At 57.1% G+C, this 25731-nt stretch overlaps 1 protein-coding gene across 2 annotated transcripts in view; it reads left to right on the top strand.

Annotated features, from left to right (window-relative positions):
* Window positions 1–25731, top strand: part of GNB1L (G protein subunit beta 1 like) — a 46184-nt gene that overhangs the window by 16023 nt on the left and 4430 nt on the right. For both annotated transcript variants that reach the window (XM_060119312.1, XM_060119313.1), the window contains exons 3-7: window positions 7926–8059; window positions 8431–8556; window positions 13773–13935; window positions 16923–17021; window positions 20204–20419. In XM_060119312.1, the coding sequence (XP_059975295.1) occupies window positions 7935–8059; window positions 8431–8556; window positions 13773–13935; window positions 16923–17021; window positions 20204–20419 (729 nt within the window). In that variant the 5' untranslated portion in view covers window positions 7926–7934. The remainder of the gene's footprint in view (window positions 1–7925; window positions 8060–8430; window positions 8557–13772; window positions 13936–16922; window positions 17022–20203; window positions 20420–25731) is intronic.

Here is a 25731-nt window from a genome sequence, read left to right as displayed (position 1 = left end):
CTTTTTGTCTGTATCTCTTATATATTATGTTTTTAATAGTTAGTAGAAGCCTTATATCCATATGGGTCCCCTTACCCTCCCCCCTTCATGTTATAGCTGTCAGATTGCAAACTCCAACAATATACATGTTCACTTAAGAGGTGGAAATTTGTCTTTTATGTTTACCATTTCTCTTCCTCTATCTTCTTGGAGTTCCACATTTCTTTCTGATCTTTCTTTTGAGCTGTAGAACCTTCTTTAATATTTCTTTTAGAGGATATCTTCCTGCAAGAAATTCTCTTGGCTTTCCTTCACCTGAAAATACCTTTATTTTGCCTTAATTCCCAAAAGATAATTTGCTGGATATAGAGTTCTTTTGTTTACTCTAAAGATGTTCCACTGTCTTTTGGCTTCCATGGTTTCTGATATGAAATTCACGTTCGCACAGATGATTATTTTCCTATGTGTAATGTGCCATTACTGTCAGGATTTTACTGCTGTTATTTTTCAGCAGTTTAATTATGGCATGAGTATGGTTTTCTTTGAGTTTATCCTGCTTATGATTCATTGAATTCTTGAATTTATACATTTTTGTCTTTTCCCAAATTTGTGACATTTCGGGCATTATTTATTCAGGTAATTTTCCTACCCCATCTCCTTCTCTTCTCCTCAGACTCCCATGCATGAATGTTAGACCTTTTTCTATTATTCTGCAGTCCCTGATGCTCTAATCATTTATTCCAGTCTTTTTTCTTTCTGATCTTATATTGGATAATTTCTTTTCACCAGTCTTCATGTCACTGACTCTCTCCTTTGTCATCTCTGATTCCATTATTGAATGTCTTTGTTTCACATATTGTATTATTTAGTTCTGGAACTTCCTTTTTTTTAAAAAAATTTTTCTCTCCTCTGGGAACTTTCCTTCATTCATTTCAAGTGTGTTTACCTTTGCCTCGTGGAGTATAATCATAAAAGCTGCTTTAAAACCCTTATCAGATATTCCCAACATCTGAACTGTCTTGAGGTTGGCATCTGTAAATTGTCCTTTCCTTTGAGGATTGACCTCATTTCCTGGTTCTGTGTGTTGAATAATTTTGTGTTGTATCCTAGACATACCCTGGACTGGGTATTACATTGGGTCCTCTGGAGAATGTTGAGTTTTGTGTTAACAGGCATTCAGTCTAACTGGGGTTAGATTGCCTCACCCTCTGTGGGCTACAGTTTTACTCTCATTTCCATTTTCAAGGCTCCTGATACACTGCTTTGGGTCTCTCCCACTCACCAGCCACTCTGGGGTCAGCCTGAGACTTGGGCAGTGGTTTAGGTCCTAGTTCAGGTCTTAAAGCTGGTGCTGCTTTGGGTCTATCCCACATGTATGCAGCTCAGAGAAGAGCCTGGGGCTTTTGTGGGTTCATTCACAGAATTAAGGGATCTTTTTCTTTAGCTCTCTCCTCTCTGCCATTCTCATACCCACATAGGATCTGGCAGGGTTCTTTCTCCATGGTTCCTCTGACCAGAAAGACAGGGGTCTCTTAGAGTTACTTCTTCCACATAGCTCTGTGTCCAGGGCCCATCCTCGGGGCAGGGCCAAGAGAGAAGAGAAACACAGGCCATCAGGGAGTCAAACCCTAACTTTTTAGAATCTAGGATTCTATTGGCTTTTTGACTATATTTCTCGTATTATATATTATGTTTTAAACTCAATCTAGGACTTAAACTAACCTCAGTGCAAAGAAAAAGTGTCTCTCCAAGTTTTAGCTACCACTGCCCTGCAGCAGTGCAACTTGGACCCACCCTCAAGGCAGTGCCCCAAGACATAAAAATAAATGCAGGAAGCTGGTGCCCATTCAGATCAATTCTCCAAGTTTTTGCTTGCCTCCAAAGTCTGTCTGCTATTGTTCACTTTTCAGAGTTTGCAAGTAATTGCTGTTTATATTTTGTCTAGAGTTTTTAGTTGCAATCTGCCAGATAGAGAGGAGAGAGGCTGTAGTGAGCCTGCTTCATCCTGGCCAGAACCAGAAGCCTCTTAAGGTGGTATTAATTTACATTTCTCCATGAGTGGGGTTAAGCATCTTTTCTTATGTTTAAGGGCCATTTTCATATCTTTATTTGTGAATTGTCTGTTCATGTCTTTTGCCCAATTTTCTATTTGGCATTTAGTCCTTCTTTAATTTTGAAGATTTATGTGTTTTAAAGATGCTTTGATTTTTATCTCTGTTGATGTGTAAAAGTTAAAAAATTTATTGTTAAGTATTTTATCTTCTTAGTTGGTATTGTAAGTGGGATTTTCTCTGACGGGTTATTGGTTGTGTACATGGAAGCTGTTGAGTTCTCTTTGCTAGTTTTATTTGCTGCTACTATCACTGAAGTTTTCCTTTAATGTTTGTTTTTTCATTTGTTTGTTTGCTTGTTTTTTGGCCGCGGCCATGGCGCACAGCATGCAGGATCTTAGTTCCCCGAGCAGGGATCGAACCTATGACCCCTGCAGTGGAAGCACAGAGTCTTAACCACTGGACCTCCAGGGAAGTCCTGTTCTTTTAATGTTTGGATCTGTTTTTATCATTGATTATCTAGGGCTTTCAATGTATACCATCATGTCATCTGGAAGAGAATTTAACATCTTTTCCAATTCATATGCCTCTAACTGATTTTTCTTGTCTAACTGAATCAGCTTAAACCTCCCATACAATGTTGACTAGTAGTGTAGACAGTGGGTATCCTGATCTTAATAGAAATACCTCTGATATTTCTTCATAAAATAATGTGTTGGCTTTAGAACTAAGGAGGGTGTGTGTTTGTGTGTGTGTGTGTCTATGTATTATAATCATTTTTAAGAAACCCATCAGTTTCTGTTTGCTTAAGTATTTTAATTAAAAATGGGTATTGAATGTTGTCAGAGGCTTTTTCAGCATCTATGGAGATAATCATATGCTTTTTCTTCATAAATCTATTAATATGATGTATGACATTAATGGATTTCCTAATTGAACCAACTTTGCATTCTAGGATAAATTCCACTTGGTCAGCATGTATTATGTTCTTAATTTGATGTTGTATTTTGTTTGCTAATATTTTATTTGCTATTTTTGCATGATAAGTGATATCAATCTCTATTTTTCTTCTGACCAAAGTTTTAAATATATCTGATGAATCTTGGTATGTAATGTTGTTTTGTCATTTTAAAAACTTTGTGGTTTAGGGGCTTCCCTGGTGGCTCAGTGGTTGAGAGTCTGCCTGCCGATGCAGGAGACATGGGTTCGTGCCCCAGTTTGGGAAGATCCCACATGCCGTGGAGCAGCTGGGCCCGTGAGCCATGGCCGCTGAGCCTGCACGTCCGGAGCCTGTGTTCCACAACGGGAGAGGCCACAACAGTGAGAGGCCCGCGTACCACAAAAAAAAAAAAAAAAAAATTTGTGGTTTAAGTATTTCCCCTTTTACCTAGAAGTCATTTAATAATTTTTTTAAAATTTTTAGTTGGAAAGATCTTTTTGGTTTTTATTTTGTTAATTTTTTGGTTTAATTGCACTGCGATCATGGAATATTGTTTATAATGTTAATATTTCTTCTTTGTGGAACTTACTGATGTTTCCTTTGTGACGCAGTATATCATCACAGAGAATGCATTCATGTGCCCTTGAGGAGAAGGTGTAGTGTCTGTTGTCAGAGTGTGGAGTTCCCTACAGTTCCATACTGTTTACCTTGTTGAGTCTTCTGTCTCCTTACTTATATTGTCACTTGGTCTGACTTGTACTGACGGTAGTATATTACATTCTCCAATTACTAGTGAGTTTTTTTCTGTGCCTCTTTGCATCTCCTGTAGTTTGTGCTTTATAAAGGTGTTGTTTCTGTTACTTAGTACATAGATGTTCATACATTCATTGTGAACCGCAGCTTAGTATTAGAAAGTGTCTGGCTTTGTCAAATCTGATGCTTTTTGGGGAGAATAAAACTTTTTAAAAATTAATTAATTAATTAATTTTTGGCTATGTTGGGTCTTTGTTGCTGCACGCGGGCTTTCTCTAGTTGTGGCGAGCAGGGGCTACTCTTTGTTGCAGCACGCGGGCTTCTCATTGCGGTGGCTTCTCTTGCTGCAGAGCACGGGCTGTAGGCGAGCGGGCTTCAGTAGTTGCGGTGCACAAGCTTAGTTGCTCCGCGGCATGTGGGATCTTCCCAGACCAGGGCTCGAACCTGTGTCCCCTGCATTGGCACACAGATTCTCAACCACTGCACCACCAGGGAAGTCCCTAGAATTAAACTTTGATGTCAGCGTTTCAACTCCTATTTTCTTACTGTTTCCGTTTGCCTGACATACCTTTGTCTATCTTTAATTTCAGCTTTTTGGAATCACTTTAACTTGTTTTTCCTATTGACACATTCTGAGTATAAGTCCTTTATCAAATATATATTGCAACTATTTAATCCTTGTTTCTAGCCTCATTTTTTACTTCCTTAATGTCTTTCAAAGAAAATCATGATTTTGAACTTCTTCCATGTGACACTGGAGTTTATTCATTTTCAGTTCTGTGGAGTATTCTGTCATATGAATGTGCCAGAAGCATCCCATTCTGCAGTTGATGGTCATTTGGGTTGTTTCTGGTTTTTATTATTATGCACAATACTGCTATGAACACTCTTGTACAAGTCTTTGTGTGCAAGTGTGCAAATTTCTTTAGGGTGTTTAAGCGTGGGGTTGCTGGGCCATAGGGCATGTCAGGCGGTCCCTGATTGTTTTCCACGGTGATTGGTTCCACATAGGCCCCTCCAACGTGGTACACGGTTCCAGTTGCCCCACATCTTGGTCAGCATTTGCCAGGCTGTTTAATTTTTGGCTAATCTGCTAAGAGTGCAGTTATTTCACACTAGGGTTGAACAGGCATTTCCAAGATTATTAATTAGGTTAAACATCTCTTCCTATGTTTGTTGGATATTTATGTTTCTTGTGAAACATCTGTTCAAGTCTTTTGCTCATTTAACGTTTGGTGTTTGCTTCTTTATGTTATTGATCTATGTCTTTATCTATTCTGGATACAAGTCCCGTGTGGGTTTGTGGCAAGTGTGAAGTAGTGAGTACTTGTGTTCACCGATGGCGGGCATTTTGCCACATTTGCTTTACTCCCCTGCCTGTGTACTTGTATATAGCTAGACACAGGTCGAGGGTTTTTTTTCTGAAACGTTTGAAAACAGATTGCAGACATAACATTTCATCCCTAAAATACTGTATCCTAGGAATAAGGACACTCTTCTACATAAAATACAATTGTTTTCCCCAAGAAACTTAGCAGTACTAATTCTATATTATCTGCAGCCTGTATTCAGATTCCCCCAGTGTGGCCCCCGTTTCTGATCAGGATCTAATCAAGGTTCACACGTTGCATTTGGTCGACATGCTCTTTAGTCTCTGAATTTAGAAGAGTCACCCTGCTGTTTCTCTTGACCTTGACCTTTGCCATGAGTCTGAGCTGGGTGTCCTGTCTGGGCCCCTGGTGAGTATGTCTGGAGGTTCCTGCACGTTGCTGGCATAGGTGGACGGCGATGGGCCCTTGGGAGATGAGTGATGCAGGCTGTTTACTGTGGGTGGCCCGCTTCAAGGACAGTGCCGGTGGTGACAGCCTGGTGTCCCCTCATGAAGGAGCATTTCCTCTGTGATTCATTCGACCTGTAGGCACAGCAGATCTCCTGCTCCCAATAGCTTTTCCCCAGTCGGGTCATTTTCCGGATCTGAGAGGTGATGCTCTCTGCTTGTACGTTCAGTTCCATCTTTTTATTTCTTTAAAACTGTGAAGCGTTATATTTCAGACCTGAACGCTCTGCTCGGGTCCAGGTCTGCGCCTGCGGTTCCTGGTGCTCCTGGTCCTCGCAGTGCTGGACCTCCTTGTCTGCTTTTACGAGTGTTGGCTGGGAGCCGGCATTTCTTAGGGTTTTTCCTGTGAATTCACAGAGGCCTGGGTTGAAGGGGTCCTTCTGAGATATGCACAGACTGCAGTTGGGGGGCCCCAAGGTGCTGTGATTTGGGGCTGAGAGCTGAGGGCGGTGACGTTCTGGAATCTCCGAGCACAACTTTGGTTCTGGTTCAGCCTAACACTGAGCCCATGGCCCCGGGGACCTCATCTGTAGGGGATACTCCTTCGAGATTACCCACCTCCAGAGGGCTCAAACTGTCCCTCGTGGACCTGGGACTCCAGGTCCCTAGGGCAGCAGGTGCCCTAGGGCAGGGCCAGCTGCAGGCTCTGTGGCCCTGCCCACGCTGCACTCTGCTCCCACACCAGGGTAGTGGAGAGGCTGGGTCCCCCCTCCACAGGAGTAACCCTGCGGCTCTCCTCCGTCTGTGGGCCGGGCCTGGGGGGTCTGGGGGCGTTTGTAGCAATGGTGGAAAGGCTGTCACACTGTCTTTTTAATTTTTAAAGGAATGCGTCTCGCAGAACCCAAAGTTGTGCTCCATGGATTAAGTTTCAGGCTCCTTTGCCCTCTGGGTGGGGGGAGAATGACAGGCCAGTGGAGGTGGGGGCAAGGCTGGCAGGCGGCAAGGCCGGTGGGCGGCCATCGTGCTTACCGCTCCAGGTGGCCTGGTGCCAGGAGATAGGATAATATGATTATTCTCAATTAGATTAATAAAGAATAATTAGACGTCATAAATCAAGTCATCGTAGAGTATTGTCATGGGAAAAATATGTAGCTAGAATTAATTAGTTTTCAAATAAAGTGTTTACTTTAATTGCTTGAAATGATGGAGCCCTTAATTGCCGAGGCTTCGTCTTGGCCTGAGCGTCCGGCTGTTGTAACAACATGATGGGTTTATTCCCTACATCCGGGGGAAAAACAGTGGAGGAGGACTTGATTTCATCACCTGGGAGCTAGCCTGGTGCGGTGAGGTTCTGGAAACGCCCGTCAGGCCGCAGGCAGGTGGCAGGTGTGGACTGGGTTTCTGCTGGTGCTGCCCAGGGCCACCGTGCTGCCTGCGTGTGTGTGTGTGTGCGCGCGTGCCTGTGTGAGCACATGTGTGTGTGTGTTGGGGGGCTGCACGGTGGGAGCCTGTGCGGGAGTGGCCTGTCCCTCTGCCCCTGGAGCCCCTTCCCGATGGCCCACTCCGGCCCTTTCAGTTCCCCCCTCTGGCGGCTGTGTGGGCTTCTCCCCGCTGCTCTGTACAGGCTGGGTGAGGACTGTCCCAGAGCCCAGCAGGAGAGGCCCCCCCAGCTGCCCCAGCTCCCGGGGGGTCCACTCCTAGCCGTCCCCTCTGCACCCTCGGCCCAGCCTGCAGGCCTGCGGGCCTGCAGGCAGACATACCTGGCCCTGGCTGCCTGTGAAATTGGGGTGGCGTGGTTGGCGTGGGCTCGGGGGGGGACCCTGGCAGCTTCTCCTTTGGGGTGGGTGGGCCCAGCAGGCCTTACACACAGGACCAGTGAGTTGAGGAAGGGTCTGTCCTCTGAGAGCAGCCCTCCAGGGGAGTGGCCGGGTAACTGGGCCCCGCCCCTTGCTCACACACCCCTGTGCTGGCCCTTCTGCCCCTTGGTGGCAGCGTGCAGGCTCTGGAACACTTCGAACCTGAGCCTGGGAGACCTAGAGCAGCTCACCAGACGGTTCCTTGGGTGGCTGTAACAGTTGGAGGTTGTGATGAGCAGGACCGGGACCTGGCGGGCCGTGTTTGCAGCCCATGTGACGAAGACCGGGGACCCCATACACCTCTGACTTGGCTGGGAGGGCTCGTTGGGGAGGGCCCCCCGAGGGAGAAGCTGGAGCGAGGCCTGGGCAGGACGAGTGCTCCCAGTGTGTGGACAGCTGGGACGAGGAGGACCCTGCCCAAGTTGGTGGAGGGTGTGGGCACTGCTGCCCTTGCCTGGGGACGGTACCTGTTGGGACAGAGGGTGCCGGGGTGGGCAGCATCCAGGGACGCTCCTGTGCCTTCCCGAAGGAGGACAGGTGAGTCATTCACGCCCTTCCTTGGTCCCCAGGTGACAAGCATGGCACCCCCACCGCTCCCACCACCAGACCCCCAGTTTGTCCTCCGGGGCGCCCAGTCGGCGGTGCATGCACTGCATTTCTGCGAAGGAGCCCAGGGGCAGGGGCGCCCGCTGCTCCTCTCAGGGTGAGTACCCCCGGCCCAGGGTGAAGTCGGGGGGTAAGGGACTCAGGCTGCCCATCACCCGGGCACTCGCCCTTTCAGAGCTCTCGACGCGCTGTCCCATTGGGCCTCCCCCGTGGAGGATGCAGGGACACGGTCTCGGTTAGAGGCGCCAGGCAGCTGGTACTGTCAGTGGCGGCCTCCTCGCCTCTCCAGAGAAGAGGCTGCCCAGGACCCTGCCACCCTCCCTGTAAGAGGAGCACGTGTCCCCTGTTTGTGTGTTCAGAGCTGTCCCCTGAGCTGGGAGCTGCTGGCTGGAGCACCTGACCCACCGGCTGCGTGGTGTCCAGCCCGCTCCCCCCCATGCCCGAGCCTGACTGGCACTTCTCTAACAGGTCCCTGCGCGGGCTGGTGCACATCTGGAGCCTGCAGACATGGAGGGTGGTCGCCACCCTGAATGGCCATGGGGGCCAATGTGTGACCTGGCTGCAGACACTGCCCCAGGGGCCCCAGCTCCTCAGGTGAGTCTTGGTGGCAGTGAGCCAGGTTGTGGCCTTCGGGGGGGTTCCATGAGCTTTCCAGGGGAGGCTCTTGAGGCCTCCCCCAGCTGCCAGAATGGCCCCAACAATGGCAGAACCAGGTGACTTGTCGAGGGCAGCGCAGCCTGGATGTGTGGGCCTTCCAGGCGGGTGCCCATTGAGAAGAGCCCAATGGATGCTTAGGACGGCTCTGTCCGAGCCCACCCTGGCCTGCTGGGGCCCCCAGGGCGAGGGCTGGGGGCCAGTACTTGGAGGAGCCTCCGCTTCCCTCCTGCAGGTCGTGGGCCCTGTTGTCCTCAGCCGCTCTGCAGCGCAGCCTTCTCCCTAGCCATGGAGCCACCTTCCCGCGAGGCAGGGAGGACTGGTCGCCAGGGTGGCACAGAGCTGAGCCTAAAGCTCACCCAAGCTGATGGGGCCCCACTCCCTGCCCAGTGCGGCTGCCCCAGGGGGGACTGGGAGGCCGTGCAGGTGCCAGGGCCATGGAACTCTGGGCTGCTAGCGTGGGTGGGTGGGAGATGGCAGAGCAAGGGGTCTGGCCCCCTGGCAGAGGAGATTGCATGTGTTGACGCCATGGTGGGCTGGGACTGGGGGGTCTGGGGGCTGGGCAGCAGTGAGGGAGGGTCCTGTGGAGGTGACAGGCTGGGACCCCAGGTGGGAGGTGGGCCAGGAGGCAGCAAGAGGGCACTGGTGGGTGAGGGAGTAGGTCAGGGGGCTTCCCTCCTTCCCCTGGAGAGAGGGATGGTGAGGGCAGGGCACGGACAGGAGGGAGCGGGGGCCACCTGGCAGCCAGAGCGACTGCTGTCTGGGGCGGCCCTGACATCTGCCCCTGTACAGGGGTCCCAGCTCTCCCACCCCCGCCAGAAATCTGCCAAGTCAAAGAGGGCTTTCCCGGGCACCCTCTGCCCCAGAACTCCCAGATGGTTCTGCTCTCCTGCTCCGGACTTGGAGCTTGGACACCTGGGCACCGTGGAGCCCAGTCCCCATTAAACAAGCCCTCTCGGGCCCCCAGTGGCTTCAAAGCACTTTTGTGTGGGACTGAAGCCGCTCCCACTTCCTGCAGGTGGCTGAGGCCCCAGGAGTCCTGGAGGCCGTGCCCTGGGCGTGTGTGCTTGTCCATCCATCTCAGAGCCTCACTCCTTCCCTGCCCAGTTGCCCAGACGCACCCCTCACTGCAGGGGCCCTCACATGGCTTTGCTCTTTCCCTGATGATTAGAGTGGATGCTGTGTCTGAAGACCCCACAAAGCTGCTGGAAGCTTCCTCCTGAGGTTTGAGCCGAGGTGTAAGCCCGTCTGGACCCCATGCTCCTCTGTGCACCTTGGGCTAGCCTTGGGGAGCCTCAGGCTGGGAGTTCCACCCCTTGGAGAGCTGGCTGGTGCTGTGCGGGGTGGCAACTCCAGGGGTGCCCTGCGCATGTGCATGGCGGATGGCGCTGTGGGGGCCCCCCGCCTAGGCAGGCACAGACCACGCAGGTGCTTGGATGCTGCACTAGAGGCCGGGGCCCAGCTGTGTTTGGAAGTCAAGCCTCCAAAGTGGCCCTTGAGGGGGAAGGTGCCCTTTCATGTCAAGGGCTGGAGGACAAAGCTGGGAGCCAGGGTTCTGCAGACACCCCAGCCACACCTGTACCCCTGAGGATGCACCTGTGCCTCTGCAGCTGCCTGGGTGGGCTTGTTTCCTTCTTCCTTTATTGGGAGGCGTGATGTACTTACAGGAAGGTGCACAAGACGAGTTTCAGACCATCTTGTCACGGGTGGACACCTGGGCAGCCACTGCTCGCCCCACGCCCGCCCAGCGGCCTGTCCTCATCCTCAGGAGGCAGCCCCTCCACCTCATTCTTGCTTTACCATCTGAATATGCATCTCCAAAAAGCATAGACTCATTTTATGTGTTGTTTTTTTTTTTTTTACCCTAAATGGAGCGATATGGAGCAGCTTCCTTTGTGTCTGATTCTGTGTCTGCGAGACCCGCCAGGGTGTGCACGGCTGCAGTGTGTTGTGTAGGCCTTTCTGTCTTATTCCTCTGGACGTGTGTACCCAGATTCCTCACCTTTCTGTGTCGGTGGAGATCTGGTTTGTCCACTTGGAGCTGTTGTGGATGAGGTTTGAGAAGACTCCCACCGGGCCTCCCGGTGCCGGGGGCCCCTGGATCCAGCAGTAGGGCTGCTTGGAGGCCACCAGTGTCCTTGAAGGGGCTCCCACTGGCCAGTCTGGGATGGTTAGGGCACAAAAATCAATGAGAACTGTGGGTGGTGACCCATCAGTAACACAGGAATGTGTGAGTCCAGACTGATGGGAGGAGGGGAGAGAAGAGGCGAGAGCCCGCTGTTTGGTGGGTGTGCCTTGTGGACGTGGAAGATGACCGTCTGCAAGACTGGCGGGCAGCACCACTGTGGGTGGAGGCGCTGGGTCATCTGAGGCCAGGGTGGTGGATGTCACAGTGTCTTTCCCAGAAGTGCCCACGGCGGTGGGAAGGGCTTTGAGTGAAGACACCTGGCGGGCGCCTCTGTCCAGGTGATCAGGATGGGCAGTCGGCCTTGTGTGCAGTGTCATCCCCTTGCTGTCCTCCCCAAACGTGGAAATGTCACCCTGGGGATGACACGCATACACACAAGGGACAGGGAAAGGCGTGGCCCGTCCAGTCCAAGGGCCTGGTGAGCACTGACCAGCCCAGCGTTTGTCCCGGGGCCCCGAGCTCGTCGCTCCGTGACCGGCACTGACCCACATGGGCTGTGCCAGGGTCCCTCGCTGTGGCAGAAAGCGTGGAGGTGGCGGCGCAGCTGGGCGCGTGTACAGCGTTAGCAGTTAGGGGTCCAGACGAAGGAGGCAGGGAGCCACTGTTCTGGGGGTTCCTTAGATACAGGCCAGCCCTCCCTCCCTGTGTGGCCTCCCTTGGCCGGGGCCGGCATCTCCGTGTCAGAGCACCGTTCCCACTGCTGCTTCTCTCCTGAGCTCCACTCAGACACGGTGTCGATAGGCCTCACATTCTCTCTCTCCCGCGTCGCTGCCGTTTCAGGCCGAGCGACTCCTGCTCCCCAGGATCCAGGCACATCCTGCCAACACCAGCGGTTCTCCAGACAGAGCTGGAGTTTGGATCAGGATCGGGTGCCGTGGGTCCACCTGGGGGGCATCCATCCACGCAGCACCGAGGTCTCCCAACAGTGCGGGTAGATGCCAGGCCCCGCGTGCCCTCCTGTCCCCTTCCACAGCTACAGGACTGGCCCACTGTCCTGTCCCCTTCATCCCCACTGGCCTATGCTGCTGCTTCTTCCCTTGTTTGTCTGGACCTCACCCCTTGGGAGGAGGATGGGAGGGCGGTTCTGTGGGGTGACCCTCACGTCGGCTCAGCCCCGGGGTTTCTTGGGGTCAGACTGGGGAGGTGGTCTTTCGGGAGGAAACCCTTCTCGTCCCCTTGTCGGGGGTCTGGGACATCTGTGGGGCTCATCCACCTGGGGAGTGTGTCCACAGTGTCCCACCGGCAGGGACCGTTCCCTCTGCTTCCTAGGCTCCTAGGAAATGAGTCTTGAGGCCCAGCGAGGAGCATTTCTGGTGAGTGTCAGAGCCGCGCAGTGGACAGGGAGCCTCAGGGCTGCAGATACCCCGTCCCTCCATCCTCAGCGTCCGCCCAGGGGCTGTGCCCCCACAGCTGTGCCTGGGCTGGTCTTATGGGGAGGGTTTCTCCCCCTTTTACAGCATTCTACTTTCACTGGAACTCTTCTGTTTAATGGAAATTCTCCTCCCTGTGTATATATGAGTTCACTCATGGGTCTGGGCTCGTGGAGATTTCTTTTATTCTTGGGTTAGAATTTCATTCTACTGTTATTTATTTTATTGCTCAGATTATTCCAACTTTAGTGCTTGTGTCCTTCGGACATGCCCTTTGTTTCATTTTTTAAAGTATTTCCTTATTTTCTGGCCCTACAGTGTGCTCAGAACTCATCTTGGCCCCCCACCCTGCCCCAGCTCTTGCTGTCTGGGGGAAAAGGAATAAGAAGCCAGACCGGGCGCTGGGTGTGCTCGTCACTCCTGGGGTGTTGTTGCCTCTGGGTCTTCTCAGGGGGCAACCCGGGCTCCCCGTGTGCACCTCCATACTGCGTACACCCTGTGTGCACCTCTCTGTTTGTCCGTCTGTGTCTGTGTTTGCACAGACATGCGCTCATGCTGACGTCTCTGACTCAGGGCCAACACCTGCCAGGTTTCTTGGTGACCTGGCCCCCCTCCCCTACTCTTGTCCGTCTTTGTCCAGCCCTGCTCCTGCTGGACGCATGAGGGGGTCTCAGGATTGCTAACCCACACCTGTGAGAACACCTACCAGCCAGAGTCCCGTGTCTCTGTCCAGTTCCTCTGTCTCTAACCAGCCAGTGCCTAGAGGACATGCTTCCTGAGTCCCTCAGGTCAGCTCTCATCCGCTCTCCCCTGAGCACCAAGTGCCAGGCATTCACCTCTGTCTGCAGCTTGTCCTGGGACCCTGACCTCCTGGTGGGTTTTTTCAGTTACACACAGAACAGTTCACTCTTCGTGGCGAGTTCTGTGGGCAGGACCCTGTTGTCCTCCACCCCTGCTGCCCTGCCTCCCCCAGAGGGTCACACGAGTGGAAGTGCAGTGTGTGGCCTTTCAGACGGGCTTCCTCCCCGTAGCAAAGGGCATCTAATTCCTGCGGGTGGCTGTGTGTCCCTGCTGCTGCTCTGGTGCTGAGCAAGGTCAGGTGCAGACGGATGCTCCACGGTGAGTTATCAGCCTCCTGCTGGAGGGCTGTGTCCGGTTTGGTGAGCAGAGCTGCCGTGGACATTCGCTTACAGGTTTTTGTGTGAATGTAGGTTTTAAATGCACTTGGGAACATCCGTGAGGGTGGAGCTGCCAGGTGGTCACAGTTAATTCACAAAGGGGTGGAGGGCGGGAGGAGTGAAGGGCCCACGGTTTGATAGCACAGGGAGCAGCAGGGAGACCACGGGGGGCGGGCCATGGGGCCTGTGCCATGGGGCGCCCCGGGCCTCGGTCTGCAGCCTCCCCAGGCCAGCCCGTGAGCGTGAGCTGGCATAGGCGTCTGGACTGCAGACTCACGTGCGGCCCTTCCTCAGCTGAGGTGCCCCGAGGCCCTCCCCAGGAAGTGTCCCCTGCCGTCCTGTGGCCTCCGGCCGACCACAACACACTGACATTTGTCCTCACCTGGGAGGGTCACGGCCCGTCTCCTCTTATTTTGGCAGCCAGGGCCGCGACCTGAAGCTGTGCGTGTGGGACCTGGCGGAGGGCAGGAACGCCGTTGTGGACTCCGTGCTCTTGGAGAGCGTAGGCTTCTGCAGGGGCTCTGTGCTGGCTGGGGGCCCGCAGCGCTGGATGCTGGCTGTGCCGGGGAGAGGCAGCGATGAGGTGAGTGAGCCCATTCACCCTTGGCCCCTGGCTGCAGGAATGCTGTGCCCCGAGCAGCTCCTCAGGCCAGCCTTGGCCTGGTCACCTGAGGTGGCCCTGGTGCTGAGGGTCAGGAAAGGGGCCCGAAGTGGGCCAAGGTCTCTAGGAGGCCCTGGCACCCAGCCAGGAGCAGCACGGGATGGACAAGTTCAGTGCCCGAGGCTGTCAGGGGCCTTGGGAGCAGGCAGGCATGGAGGGAAGCCCCAGGCCGACCCCATGAGGTCAAGGTAGGCCTCAGAGTCGGGACAGCAGGGGAGGGCGGCCTTTTGGGGTCAGAACTGGGCACTGGCGTGAGAGGTCTTGGGCAGGGCTGAGACTCAGGGCGTAAGGGCTGGCACCAGGGTGGCAATCACAGTCACAGATGAGTGGGGCCCGTCAGAGGACAGGACTCCTGGGGGCAGTGGGTGGGATGGAGCCCCAAGGTCGCTGTCAGATGGAGCTCAGGCTGAGTGTCCAGCAGTGATCTGTGGCAGGGACTGGTCAGGCTAGACAGTGGTGTTCACACCCCAGGGACGGAAGAGGCAGAATCCCCAGGAGAAGCAGAGCCCAGGACAGGGTGCCGGTGGGGAGCGCCGAGGGCAGGGGGATGGGGGTGCTGGTTGGAGGCAGTGGGGGAAGGAGCCCCAAGTGCAGCGGGACGGCCTGGTGGGTGGGGGCCTGGGGGTGCCGAGAGTGGGCGTGGGTCTGGGGTACATGTGCAGGGGGAGGGAGGCCCCTGCCTACCTCCCACGCCCCGTCCTCCCCGTGTCCTCTGCTGCCCTGAGGGCCTGTGCGGCGGGCGGGGCTGGGCAGGGACGCAAGCCCTGCACCCGGGAAGTTTGGCCCCCACCCAAGAGGAGTCGTGAGTCTTAAAGCAGATTCAGCTCATAAATAATGAGGCAGGAGCAGGCATCTATTTGTTCATGATGGCGTTTAAGTCACCAATTAGGAGCTACATGCGATTTTCTTGCCAGTTTGCCAAAAACCTGTTAAAAGTTTTATTAATGTGAAAAGAGAGGACTCTGCTTCTCCTGGTGGCAGCAGCCGGGTGGCGCCGAGCCTCCTCAGTGGTGGGGGCCGGACCACACTTCCGCTGAGGTTGCCTTCTGCTGCCCACCCCAGCCTGGCCCGAGACTGCTTGTCCCCTCTGCTTCTCTCCGGCTCCCCAGCTTCTGGTACACCACCATCCCCCAGCCCGGGAGCCACAGGTCTGGGAACCTTGCACATCCTGGGAAAAGGGCCGTTTTCCATGTTCCCACCTGGAATCAGCGCCACTGGCCTGTGCCCAGACAGAGCCAGGCTCAGCCGTCTGGGTGGCCACACTTGCCCAAACCAAACATTTTTCCTTCTGGAAACAAAACTTGCCCTTGAATGCCAGGTGGAAGCATCCCGGTGTGAGGGAGGCCCCGGCAGAGTGCGGAGCCCCTCCTGGGACCACAAGGACCAAGGGACACTTGTTCTGGATGCCAGCACTGTGCCCCCTCTCATGGCACCTAGCCCAGGCCTGGGCTGCCCTGGTGTCGCCCTCACTCTGGGCCACTCGCCTCTGCCCGATCCCCCCGCCCTTGCGCCTCTCCTCACTGCCACCAGAGGGGTCTTCCTGAGTCCCCAGATCAGGGGTGGGGGCACCCCTCTCTGACCCAGGACCCCCCTTCCCCATCGCCCAGCAGCTTGTCCTCCTGACATAGTGACGTTTAGGAAGCTGGCGTCGGAACAGAAATAGGAAGGCAGGCATCCAGCCCCCAGCACCATGTTCCTTGACCTTCTAGGTCCCCCGCCTTGGCCGGGACGGGCTTGGGTGCCTGAGGCCCAGCCAGTCCCCACCCCTGCCTCCCTCCCACTGACCTCGGAGGACAGAAGGGCTCCGAGGGCCCCCTCCTCTTTGGTTTACTCGGTCACTTCTGGACCACACTCCATGCCACCACATCCTCCTGTACTTCCTTCATTTTGCTGGAGCTTCCCCTGAGCATCGTGGGTGCTACAGGAACTCCTTCTAGCAGCTTCTAATTCATGGCAGGATGACGCTCACATCACTTAGGTCCTTTTCTGTCTCTTTGGGGCAGTGAGGACGAGGTGTCTGGGGTAGATGCTGGCCCTGCAGGCAACGTGATACGGGCGGAGGGGGCTGTGCGTGCATGTGTGTGGGCGTGTGTGTATACGCGTGTGCACGTGCATTAGTGAGAGCAGCAGCAGGGCTACACCCACTCTACACTGCGTATTTACACCTTGAGTTCACTCTGGGGTTTCTCCTGGGGGTTCTGTGCCCCAGGTGTCAGAAGTGGACCAGCAGGTGTAGGTTCTGTCCCCTCGATGCCCCATCACGTCTGGACCTCAGACTCCTCATCTGCAAACCTGGGGCTGCCCCGTGTTGACGAGCGGTGCCCTGCAGCTCTGCGGGGCGCACACTGTTGTTGGTGGAGCATCCCCAGGAGGGTGGCCGGAGCCACCAGGTGGGGACATGTCACCCAGCCAGGTGCAGGAGGGGCTGTGTCAGCATCAGGCGACACTGAGCACAGGCCACACACGGTGGAGGAGCAGGCGCTGGGGCCCCAGGTGTGCAGGTCTAGGTGCCATGCGACAGTCCGGGAGGGCTCAGTGTCATCCACGTGTGGGGCCCGACCAGGAAGGAGTGCCAGGAGGAGGGCGGGAGGCCGAGTGAGCTGAGTCAGCGCCGTGGGCCCGGCCGCCTGCTTGGCCAAGAGGTCAACGCAGAGGAGGCCTGAGGTGGCTGCGGGGCAGTGACACTGCTCAAGGGACCTGCCGGTCACTCAGGAGTGACGCGCGCATTCCACACAGCCTGGCAGCCCCCAAGCCCAGGAGCCCGTGGGTCAGTGCGGGAGACATGGCCTGGGTTCCCAAAGGCGCAGACAGGCTCACAGTGGCCGGGCTGAGGCCTCAAGAGTCTCCTGTTTGTGCAGCACAGACTTGACTTGGCTCTGGCCCAACTCAGCTTGTTTTCTTACTGTCAGGTTCAGATTCTGGAGATGCCGTCCAAGACGTCAGTGTGCTCCCTGAAGCCCGAGGCACAGGCCAGGCTGGGCATGCCCATGTGCCTGCAGCTCTGGCAGGTAAGGCCCAGCGCCCACAGACCACACCTGCCGGCCACGCCCGCCAGGTGTGAATCATGCCCATTAGGGACTTGGTTCCTCATCACCTACGGGCACTGGCCCCTGGGAGGCGTGTGCACAGCGTCCTCCTCAGCCTTGTTGTCCCCAGCCCTCCAGCCCTCCTGCTACGAGGACACCTACAGACCCTTTGGGGATGCTGGGCTCATCCTCGTCTTCGCAGGGCGGTGTGGGAGACAGTGACCCCCTCCTGGGGGAGCCACGTGCTCCCTTCTGGTCTGCTCACCGGCGCGGCCTGGCGTGGGGCCGGGAGGGGGTGCTGACTAACCCTGCAAGCCTGCATGGACCCTGCGTTGCCAGGATTAATTTTTGTTACTTCTTTGCCTTGTTGAGGCTGGAGTGGGCTTAATGTGCTGGCTTTCCCTGTGGCCACACTTGGAATTTCTGATCCGCGCCATTTCCTTCTTTCTTGGCTGTTCTCTCTGATTAGAGAGGGTCTGGAGGCATCTCCTGGGGCTGTGGCAGAAGCCGGGGGGCAGCGGAGTCACAGGCCTGAGTCCCTGCAGGATGGGTTGTGGCTCCAGAGCTGAGCCCGAGGCCTGGGAGGGACCCTCCTGACCAGAGGGGCAGCTTCCCACCCCCAGCGGTCAGCACCAGCTCAAAATGGGCATCTACTCCTGGGGGCAGCAGAGCGGATGGTCCAGTGCATTCATGTGGAAAGAGTCTCGGCAGCGTCTTTACAGCTGCAGAAGCCATGGGGAGCAGGTCACTGACCAGGGCTGTCCCAGACCGCTGCCTACGGCCTGTTTTTCAGCTCCGAGCAGCTCACCTGTGCCTCCTCAGAGCCGTCCCGGGCTGCCTGGGACCAGGGGGAGGCCGTTCCTGCCCCTGCTGTGACTCTCCATATGAACCCAGCCAGGCTCGCATGGTTTGGAGGTATCTGTGTGCCCGCAGGGTCCCTGGGCCCAGCTCTTGTCCCTCCAGGGCCCTGCCCTGTCTTGTAGTTGGTGTCCCTGCCATCTCTGAACTGAGAGAAGCCCATGGGGGAGGGGCGTGAGGAAGTGGGGGCTCTGAGACTCACCTGGATGGCAAAGCTGCTGGTGCCGGCAGGCAGGTGGGGGGCGCCAGGAGGGGCAGCGGAGGCTGTAGAGGTGGCCTGGCGCTCACAGGCCCCGGGCGGGACGGGGCTGCATCCGCTCACCCTCCCTCCCTGGAGATGCTATCATTGCCTAATCGTGTAAGAATTCCATCAGAAAAATGTGCAGAAATGGGATGTACAAACTTGTCAAGGTAATTGACGTGGTTGACAGAAGGACAAATCGAGTTGTGTTAGTTGATACAGATCCAGCGCAAAGCATCCTGTTAAGAAAAGTCTATGCTGATTTGAAATGTCCCTTTATTCCTCGCCAAGCCTGGAGGTCCAGGTTATAGCTTATTGATCTGAGTGTGGCAGAGTGGCCCGATGTGGGATTCCTTTCTGAAACATTCAGAGACTTCTTGTTTTGCTCCTGAGAGTGGATGGCCTGTGTTGTTAGGATGATTGTCATGTAGGAGGTCAGAGGTCATCCACACCAACCCTTGGAGCAGGTCCTCCAGTGCCCCCCCAAAGCCCCCAGCCAAGGGCTCCCCGGGGAACCTCGAGGAGCTGGGGAGCGCCTCGGGCTGGTACACCCAGGGGTGGGGGGGACACAGAGCGAGCAGAAGTCAGCCTGGCACCAAGGGCATGGCCGCCAGAGGACTGAGGCCCCAGAGCACTGACCCGCCTGCAGGGTCTATCCTGGGGACCGCAGGGACCCTGCGTGCCAGGAGAGAAGGTGGAGGGGCCTCAGTGCAGGGACAGAGCCTGGCATGGGGCCCTGTGGCTGGTCTGGCTCCTGCCCTGGCCGCCCTGTGTGCCTGCACAGGGGACTCAGCAGTGTGCAGCCCCCACTCCAGCCTAGGCACTCAGAGCTCCCAGACCATAGGCAGTGAGAGAGACCTGGATACAGGAGGAACATGCGGGGTGGGGGCTGGGGAGCAGGCTGGGCCAGGCAGTGCGGTGGGAAGCCGGTGGGAGGACACAGCAGTGCCCCAAGGGGGATGGACCCAAGGGGCCCCAGCAAGTTCCTCACAGCTGCTTTCTTGGACTCCTCCTTCCTGCTTTTGTTCTTGGGAGCACATGTTATCATCAGAAAAAAGGGCTTGTCGGAGGCGTCCTCCAGATCCCAGAGCTGGTCTGCACGGGGCTCCCCTGGCTCCCCTCACTCTGCGGGGCCCTGAGACGTACCCCTCACACCAAGCACAGTGAGCTCTGCTTCCTGGGGTCGAGGACGTAGCATCCACTCATGTTAGACACTCGCGGTGTGCAACACCTGGGCGTGGAGCCCCTCTGGGTGGGCAGTAAACTCTAGCGGGTGGGCCAGGAGGGCCTGCCCGGGTGCTGTCAGCCACGTCTAGGCACGCGGCTCAGCACCAGCCTTGCCCGCCAGCAGCGGGCCCCCATTGGAGCTGCACGCGACCCTGGAGGCAGCCTTGCTGGCGGCCCCAGGCCCTGTGCTCACCGTTGGCCATCCGGGGTTTGAGGGCTGCTGGCTGAGCTCCTGGCCTCGGGAAATTCTCCGCTGCCAGGGGGCGCTTTTGGTCGTTTCTGAGCCCTGGGAGCTCAGTGGAGAGCAAAGGTGCCAGGTCCTGGCGGTGGTCCCGGGACTGGGCACCAAGCACGGGGCGGCCGCTCTCGGTCGGTGCCAGGCCGACCCAGGGTCCCCATGCTCCCCTGCAGGCGGCGGCGCAGCCCTCTGACCCGCGCCCTCATCCATCACGCGGCTCGGCCGGCGAGGCGCTGACTCTGCAGCCTTGACGGTTGGGGGGCTTCCGCGGCGACGTTGACAAAGTACAGAAGGTTCATTTTTCATTGAGACGGAGCTCGAGATTTTCTTTGGCCGGCAGTTCTAGACAGGTGGCCGGCCCCGCCCAGGGGTGGCCGCACGTCTCGGCTGGTGGGAAGGAGCAGGACCAGCCAGTGTCCCAGACCCCGACGGCAGGCGCCCCACCCAGCCCGCACTGGCCCCAGTCTGGGTGTCAGCCCCCTGGGGGTGTGCAGACCGCCCAGGGCTCAGTGGGGAAGGCGGCCTATCTCAAGCTCCTTCTCCTCCAGAAGGCCCGGGACCCCTGAGCATCCACCAGCTGACTGCGAGCTGTCCCCACAGGCTGACTCCAGTCCCCGCCCTCTCCTCCTGGCTGGCTACGAGGACGGCTCGGTGGCCCTGTGGGACGTCTCCTCACGGAAAGTGTGCAGCCGCGTCGCCTGCCACACGGAGCCCGTCATGGGTCTGGACTTCGACTCCCAGGAGGCCAGGGGCGTCTCAGGCTCTGCGGAGAAGGCGCTGGCCGTCTGGAGCCTGGATGAGCAGCAGGCCCTGCAGGTCAGTGGGCCAGGCCCGAGGTGTCATTTATCCTGCTCTGCACCAACAGTCTGATGGGCTGGAACAATATTTAGGCATGAAGAGGACTTGTGGCAGGTCCGCAGTTAATTAATCATCGGACCCGGCGCGGGCGGCCCTGGTGGGCGGCAGGAGAGGGGCTGGCACTCGTGAGCCATTCACAGGGTTTGGGTTTCCCTCAAACCTTGGCTAATAGCGGTCACGTCTCGTCCATCTAGAGGAAAGGCATGTAGAATCCAGGACTGTACAAGCCCGTTTGCAAAACTCAGAGGAATTTGGTCAGTAAGGAACTGATCAATCAAAAAGAAAAAAAAAAAAGAAAAAAACCCAAACCCTACATGGAGAAATCCCTGAGTGAGGCCCCTGTGGCTGTCTGCAAGCTGCCCGGGGGCAGTGGGAGGGCCGTAACCGCTCAGTGGCTTCCCATCCCACGTGTCTGGGGGGCCCTTGGGGGCCACATCTGGGTGCCCAGTGCTCAGCCCTGTTGGGAGGGGGGGATGGAGTTGGCCGGGAGGGGAGCCTCCTGGCCAGGCCTCAGACGGGTGAGGTCCTGGGGAGTGAGGTGCTGGGTGTGCCCTGTGCCTGTCAGCCCCCTGAGGGTGGCCTGAGTGCACACTGGCTTCTGGGCGGGGGCGCCCCCATTAGCCAGGAAGCCTCAGAAGGCTGAGACCTGACCACGGCCGGCTCTGCGAGCCCAGGTCTGGTGGGGGAGTGGGGCCCCAGCGGGGAGCCGTGTATCCTACCTCCCGGAGCTCTGGAGGACAGGGCCTGTGGCTGCGCCATCTACAGGGGCTGCATGGTCCAGGCTTCTCTGCAGACAGGAGACCGCAGGAAGAGGGCATCTCTTGGGCCCTCCCCAGATGGGAGGCCTTGCCCAGCAGCCCGGGGCCCCCACAGCCAGGGAAGAGGCCTTGTGCACTTGGGTGGGTGGGAGAGGGCAGGCATGGGTGAAAATCGGGAGAGACTGCCATGCTCGGTGGGCATTGCCACACTCTGGGTGCAGGACAGCGAGGGGCAGGGCTATCGGGTGGGTGAGGGGTCCTGGGCAGGAGCTAGGGGCCGAGGGCGGACTCAGCAGGGAGACCTTCCATGTGGCAGCTGGAGGGACCGCTCTAGCTTCCTAAAAAGCACAGTCCATGGGAGGACCAAGCTAGAACCAGAGCGAGTGGCCGTGGCTACAGGGTCTGGGCAGGGTCCTGAGAGGGGAGCAGCCCTGTGGAGTCCCGGGGAGGGGGGGAGGGGAAGGGAGGGAGGGGTCATGTGACATATGAGGACAAGGCAGGTGTTCCAGCTTCCTTGGCATCGCCCCCTGCCCCCCACCCCCCCGCAGACCAGCCTGTGCCACGCTCGCCTGACTTGCAGTAAAGCAGCTTCCCGTCCGTCTTCCTGTCCTGTGTCCCAGGGAGTCCACAGAGGCCCTGCGGGATGGGGTCAAACAGGCCTCCCTACGGGGCTGGGGCCGGCTGTGGGGGTGGAGCTTCTCCAGCCTCCATCCCAGGGGAAGGGTCTCCAAGGCCTTGAAGTCCTGGATGTGGGTGGTGGGAGTGAAAGTCACCATGGTGCTCATCTTTAGAAATAGGGCGGAGCTACGTGATGCTGGGTCTTCATGTTCTGAGCCGTCAAGGGCACAGAGCCTGGCCAGGCGGGCATCGGTGTTCCCCCTACACCCTCCTCTGCTCCTGCCTGGTGGGAACCAGACAGCGACCCCCACCCTCCATGAGGTCCAGTGCTTTGTCCTGCTGTGGCTTCAACTTCAGCCCAACTTTGCAAATGCCTAGAGACCCAGGTGGCTCTCCTGAGGGCCCCACCGACTGCAGTGCCCCCAGGCCCTGCCCCCAGGACCCCGGGAAGAGGCCCCTGCTGCCGGCCTGGCCCAGGTCAGCCTGGTCTCCCCTGGCTTGTTGGAGAAACAGCTGCAGGAACTTCAGACTTAAATTTATGGGGCATGTTCCAGCACAGAGCTGGAGGTTCACTGTACATATGAATTGGAAAGTCAGAGCATAGGGAGGCCAGGCCAGCCCGGAGGTTGGTGGAGGCCGTGCTGCGGCTGGGGCCTCTCAGCGTGCATCCCAGGAGGCGCCGCTCCTCCCTTCGACCGCCCACTGTGGCCTTGCCGGAGACGTCCATGTCCCCAGAGGCCCAGACACCTTTAGGTCCTGGAACACGGGCCTCAAGGAGGAGGTGTTGGGGCCTCGAGGGCCTCAGCGTCTCGGTGTCCGCAGGCACCTCTCCCTGGGCCCTCGGTGTTGCAACTGGCCCTGAGGCGCTGGCCTTGGAGCCACATGGGCAAAGATGTGCCTTACCTCGCGGCAGCAGCTCTAATGAGCCCAAATCAATCTCCCCGGGCGGGTGGGCGGGCGGGCGCTGCAGAGGCGCAGATGGGGCTCCCGCATGGAGTGAGGGTAATGGGAACCAGATGGGGCCGTGCTGCGCACGCATTCCTGGCACCTGAGGTCATGTGCTGCGAGAGCCACTGGTGGCCGGGATCCTTCCTGGAGGGTCCTGGTCCGAGATGGGCTTGGCCAGAGGCCGTGGCGGTAACTGGAGCCTTTGGCCACCCTCTCTAGGACGTTGGATGCTCACCCACCTGTAGGGGCTGCTCGCTCTGCTCCCCTCGAGCCCGGGGTCTGGGCCTTGGCTGTCGTCAGACACAGGTGGTGCACAGACCTGCCCCTCCCTCCCACACTTGGGGCAGGGTCCACGGCCTTGAAGCAGGGGCTGATTTACAGCCAGCGGTATTTCTAGGCCCTGAAGTAATAACTAGGCCCAGCCAACCCAGGCTGGAGTCAGACGACCACTCTCCCCCACCACGCCCACGGCTGGTTGGCCAGGCATCCCCTCCTCCCCGCTCCGTGGCCACTGCCCGCCTGCTCCCCAGCCCTGCCGGGGGCTTCCCTCTAAAGTGTCAGCAGCGGGACACTTGGGCTGGTGCGAGGGAGACCATGGGACCCTGAGCTGAGGAGCTATGGGCACAGCACCACCACCACCACCCCCACACACATCTCGGGACACCATGGGCAGGGCTCCGGCCGCCTTGACCACACACGGGTGCTGGTGGGCCCCGATAGGACTGGTCTCTTCCAGTCCAGGTCCCCACAGAAAGGGCCTTGTGCCTTGATTCTGAGCTTCCAGGAGGGGCTGCGAGGGTGGGGGCGCATCACTCCTGTCCCCTTTCCCCTGGGCCGTCCTGGGTATCTCAGCCCCTCCCAGGTGGCCACACTGGCATGGATGCACTCCGCTCCACACCCGACTCGCAGCCAGCCGCGCAGGGACCACTGCTCAGGCTGCTCTGCAACTCCCCGGCCACCACCTGGGCTCCCGGCTCCACCAGCAGACAGCAGATTTGGGCAGCCCTTTACTCCCTGGGAAACATCCCCATTGTTAACAAATCCACCCTGAAGCAGGGCCCCGAGTGGGTTCCGACGCACCCACTGCTCCGAGCCCAGGGCGGAGTTCCTGGGAGAGGAAGAGTCGTGGGCTGTGACGGTCACCTTGTCCTTGTCTATGAGTCGGGGCTCAGGCTGACGCACCCCTGCTGCGGGCACACGTGTGGGCTTTGCCTTCTCGTGCAGGCATGGCTGCACCAGCTTCCGAGGGAGGGGGCGGTGGGAGTGAGGGTGGTGCTGGGCACCCACCCAGTGAGTGGGTTATGGATGCTTGTGTGCAGCACAGACAGGAAGCACTGCGCCTGGATTCCTCTGGACGAGAGCATCGGAGTGGCAGAGAGCGCGGGACATGTGGGGATGCTGCTGGTCGCCATGGACAGAGAAGGGGCCCGGGACATCACGGGCCTGGGCACTGGACAGAGGCCACAGGAAGGCAGGGCAGGCGTGCGTGGAGGGGCTGGATGGGTCGCCGCAGGGGCGCTGCCCACGTGCTGGCTGCACTGACCTTTTTCAGTTGTTTGTGATTGCGTCCCTGTTTTATCTGCAGGACTGTCCTCTGTCCATTCCTGACCAGGCTTACGTTTGTTTTCTTTAAACATCTTTTCCCCATTTCCCGTCTACCTTTCTTTTCCTCCCCTGAGTCCTCCAGGCTCGATGTGCAGCTCTGACCGGGATTCATCACACTCACTTCCGGGCGCCCGATTTTTCTTTGTTCTCTGACTGCGGAGCTGATCAGAGTGTTTTTATGTTTCCAAATGTTTGATTCTTTCCCCAGTTATTTTTTATTTCTAGTCTTCTAACTTGATCCATTTGTGGTTGGAGAACCAGTTCTGAGTGATACCAGCTCCCTGAAATGCCAGTAGGTTCCCGTGGCCCCCGTGCTTGGAAAGAGGTATTTCTGCTGCCCGCCACCCAGCTGCGCCTGCCCCTCAGGCAGCCGTGTGGTTCATGTGGGCCATGTGGGTCGAAAGCCATGACTGCCCCGGCCTCTGGGGGGTGCTCTTGCTGGGTCCATCTTGGTGACTTTCCTGGGTCCTGTGTGTTCTTGGTCTGCATTTTGAATCTTCCTGGGGGGTTGAACACTTGTTATCTCTGGGAAGGATTTTTGCCTGAAACCCCATTTCAGCAACGATTCACATGGCTCAGGCCAGGTGTCTTCTGGCTGCTACTTCCTTCTGTAGCTTTTTTCCATCTTTCACCTTCAGCCTCCCTCACACACAGGCGTCCCCCTCGTGGGCCAGCCGCGCACGCGACCTCATTGCACGGGTTCTGTTTTATCCCGTGCGCGCTGCCTGGCCGTCTTGTCGGGCCCTCTAGTGGGGCTCTGCTTTTTCATGCTTTGTGACAACCTCTGCCTTTTCTCTGGAGCACTTGGTTTGCTTCCTTCATGTGCGTTGAAGACACGTGGTCTCCGGTGACCCCCGTCTGCTGGGGACTCCTGGCGTCTGGTCCTCACTCCTGGTCACCTCGTGGGGCTTCTCCTCGCCTCTCCCAAGACATTCTTTTTATTTGTGGTTTTCAGGGGTCTGGCCTCCCTGAGTGACATTGTCCCATGGCCCCTGAGGCTCTGGTCAGTTTTCTCTCTTCTTCAGGTCAGGTAATGTCCATTGATAATGTCCCCTAGTTTACAGACTTTAAAAAAATAATTTCCAGCTTCCCTGGTGGCGCAGTGGTTGAGAGTCCGCCTGCCGATGCGGGGGACACGGGTTCATGCCCCGGTCCGGGAGGATCCCACATGCCGCAGAGTGGCTGGGCCCGTGAGCCATGGCCGCTGAGCCTGCATGTCCAGAGCCTGTGCTCCGCAATGGGAGAGGCCACAACAGTGAGAGGCCCGCGTACCGCCAAAAAAATAAATAAATAAAAAATAATAATTTCCAATCTGCTGTTAAGCCTGTCCTACACATTTTT

This window comes from Mesoplodon densirostris, chromosome 15 (genome assembly GCF_025265405.1).
Source record: "Mesoplodon densirostris isolate mMesDen1 chromosome 15, mMesDen1 primary haplotype, whole genome shotgun sequence".
NCBI classification, from domain to species: Eukaryota; Metazoa; Chordata; class Mammalia; order Artiodactyla; family Ziphiidae; genus Mesoplodon; species Mesoplodon densirostris.
The sequence above is the reverse complement of the archived record's forward strand: the minus strand, read 5'-3'. Positions and strand labels throughout refer to the sequence as shown.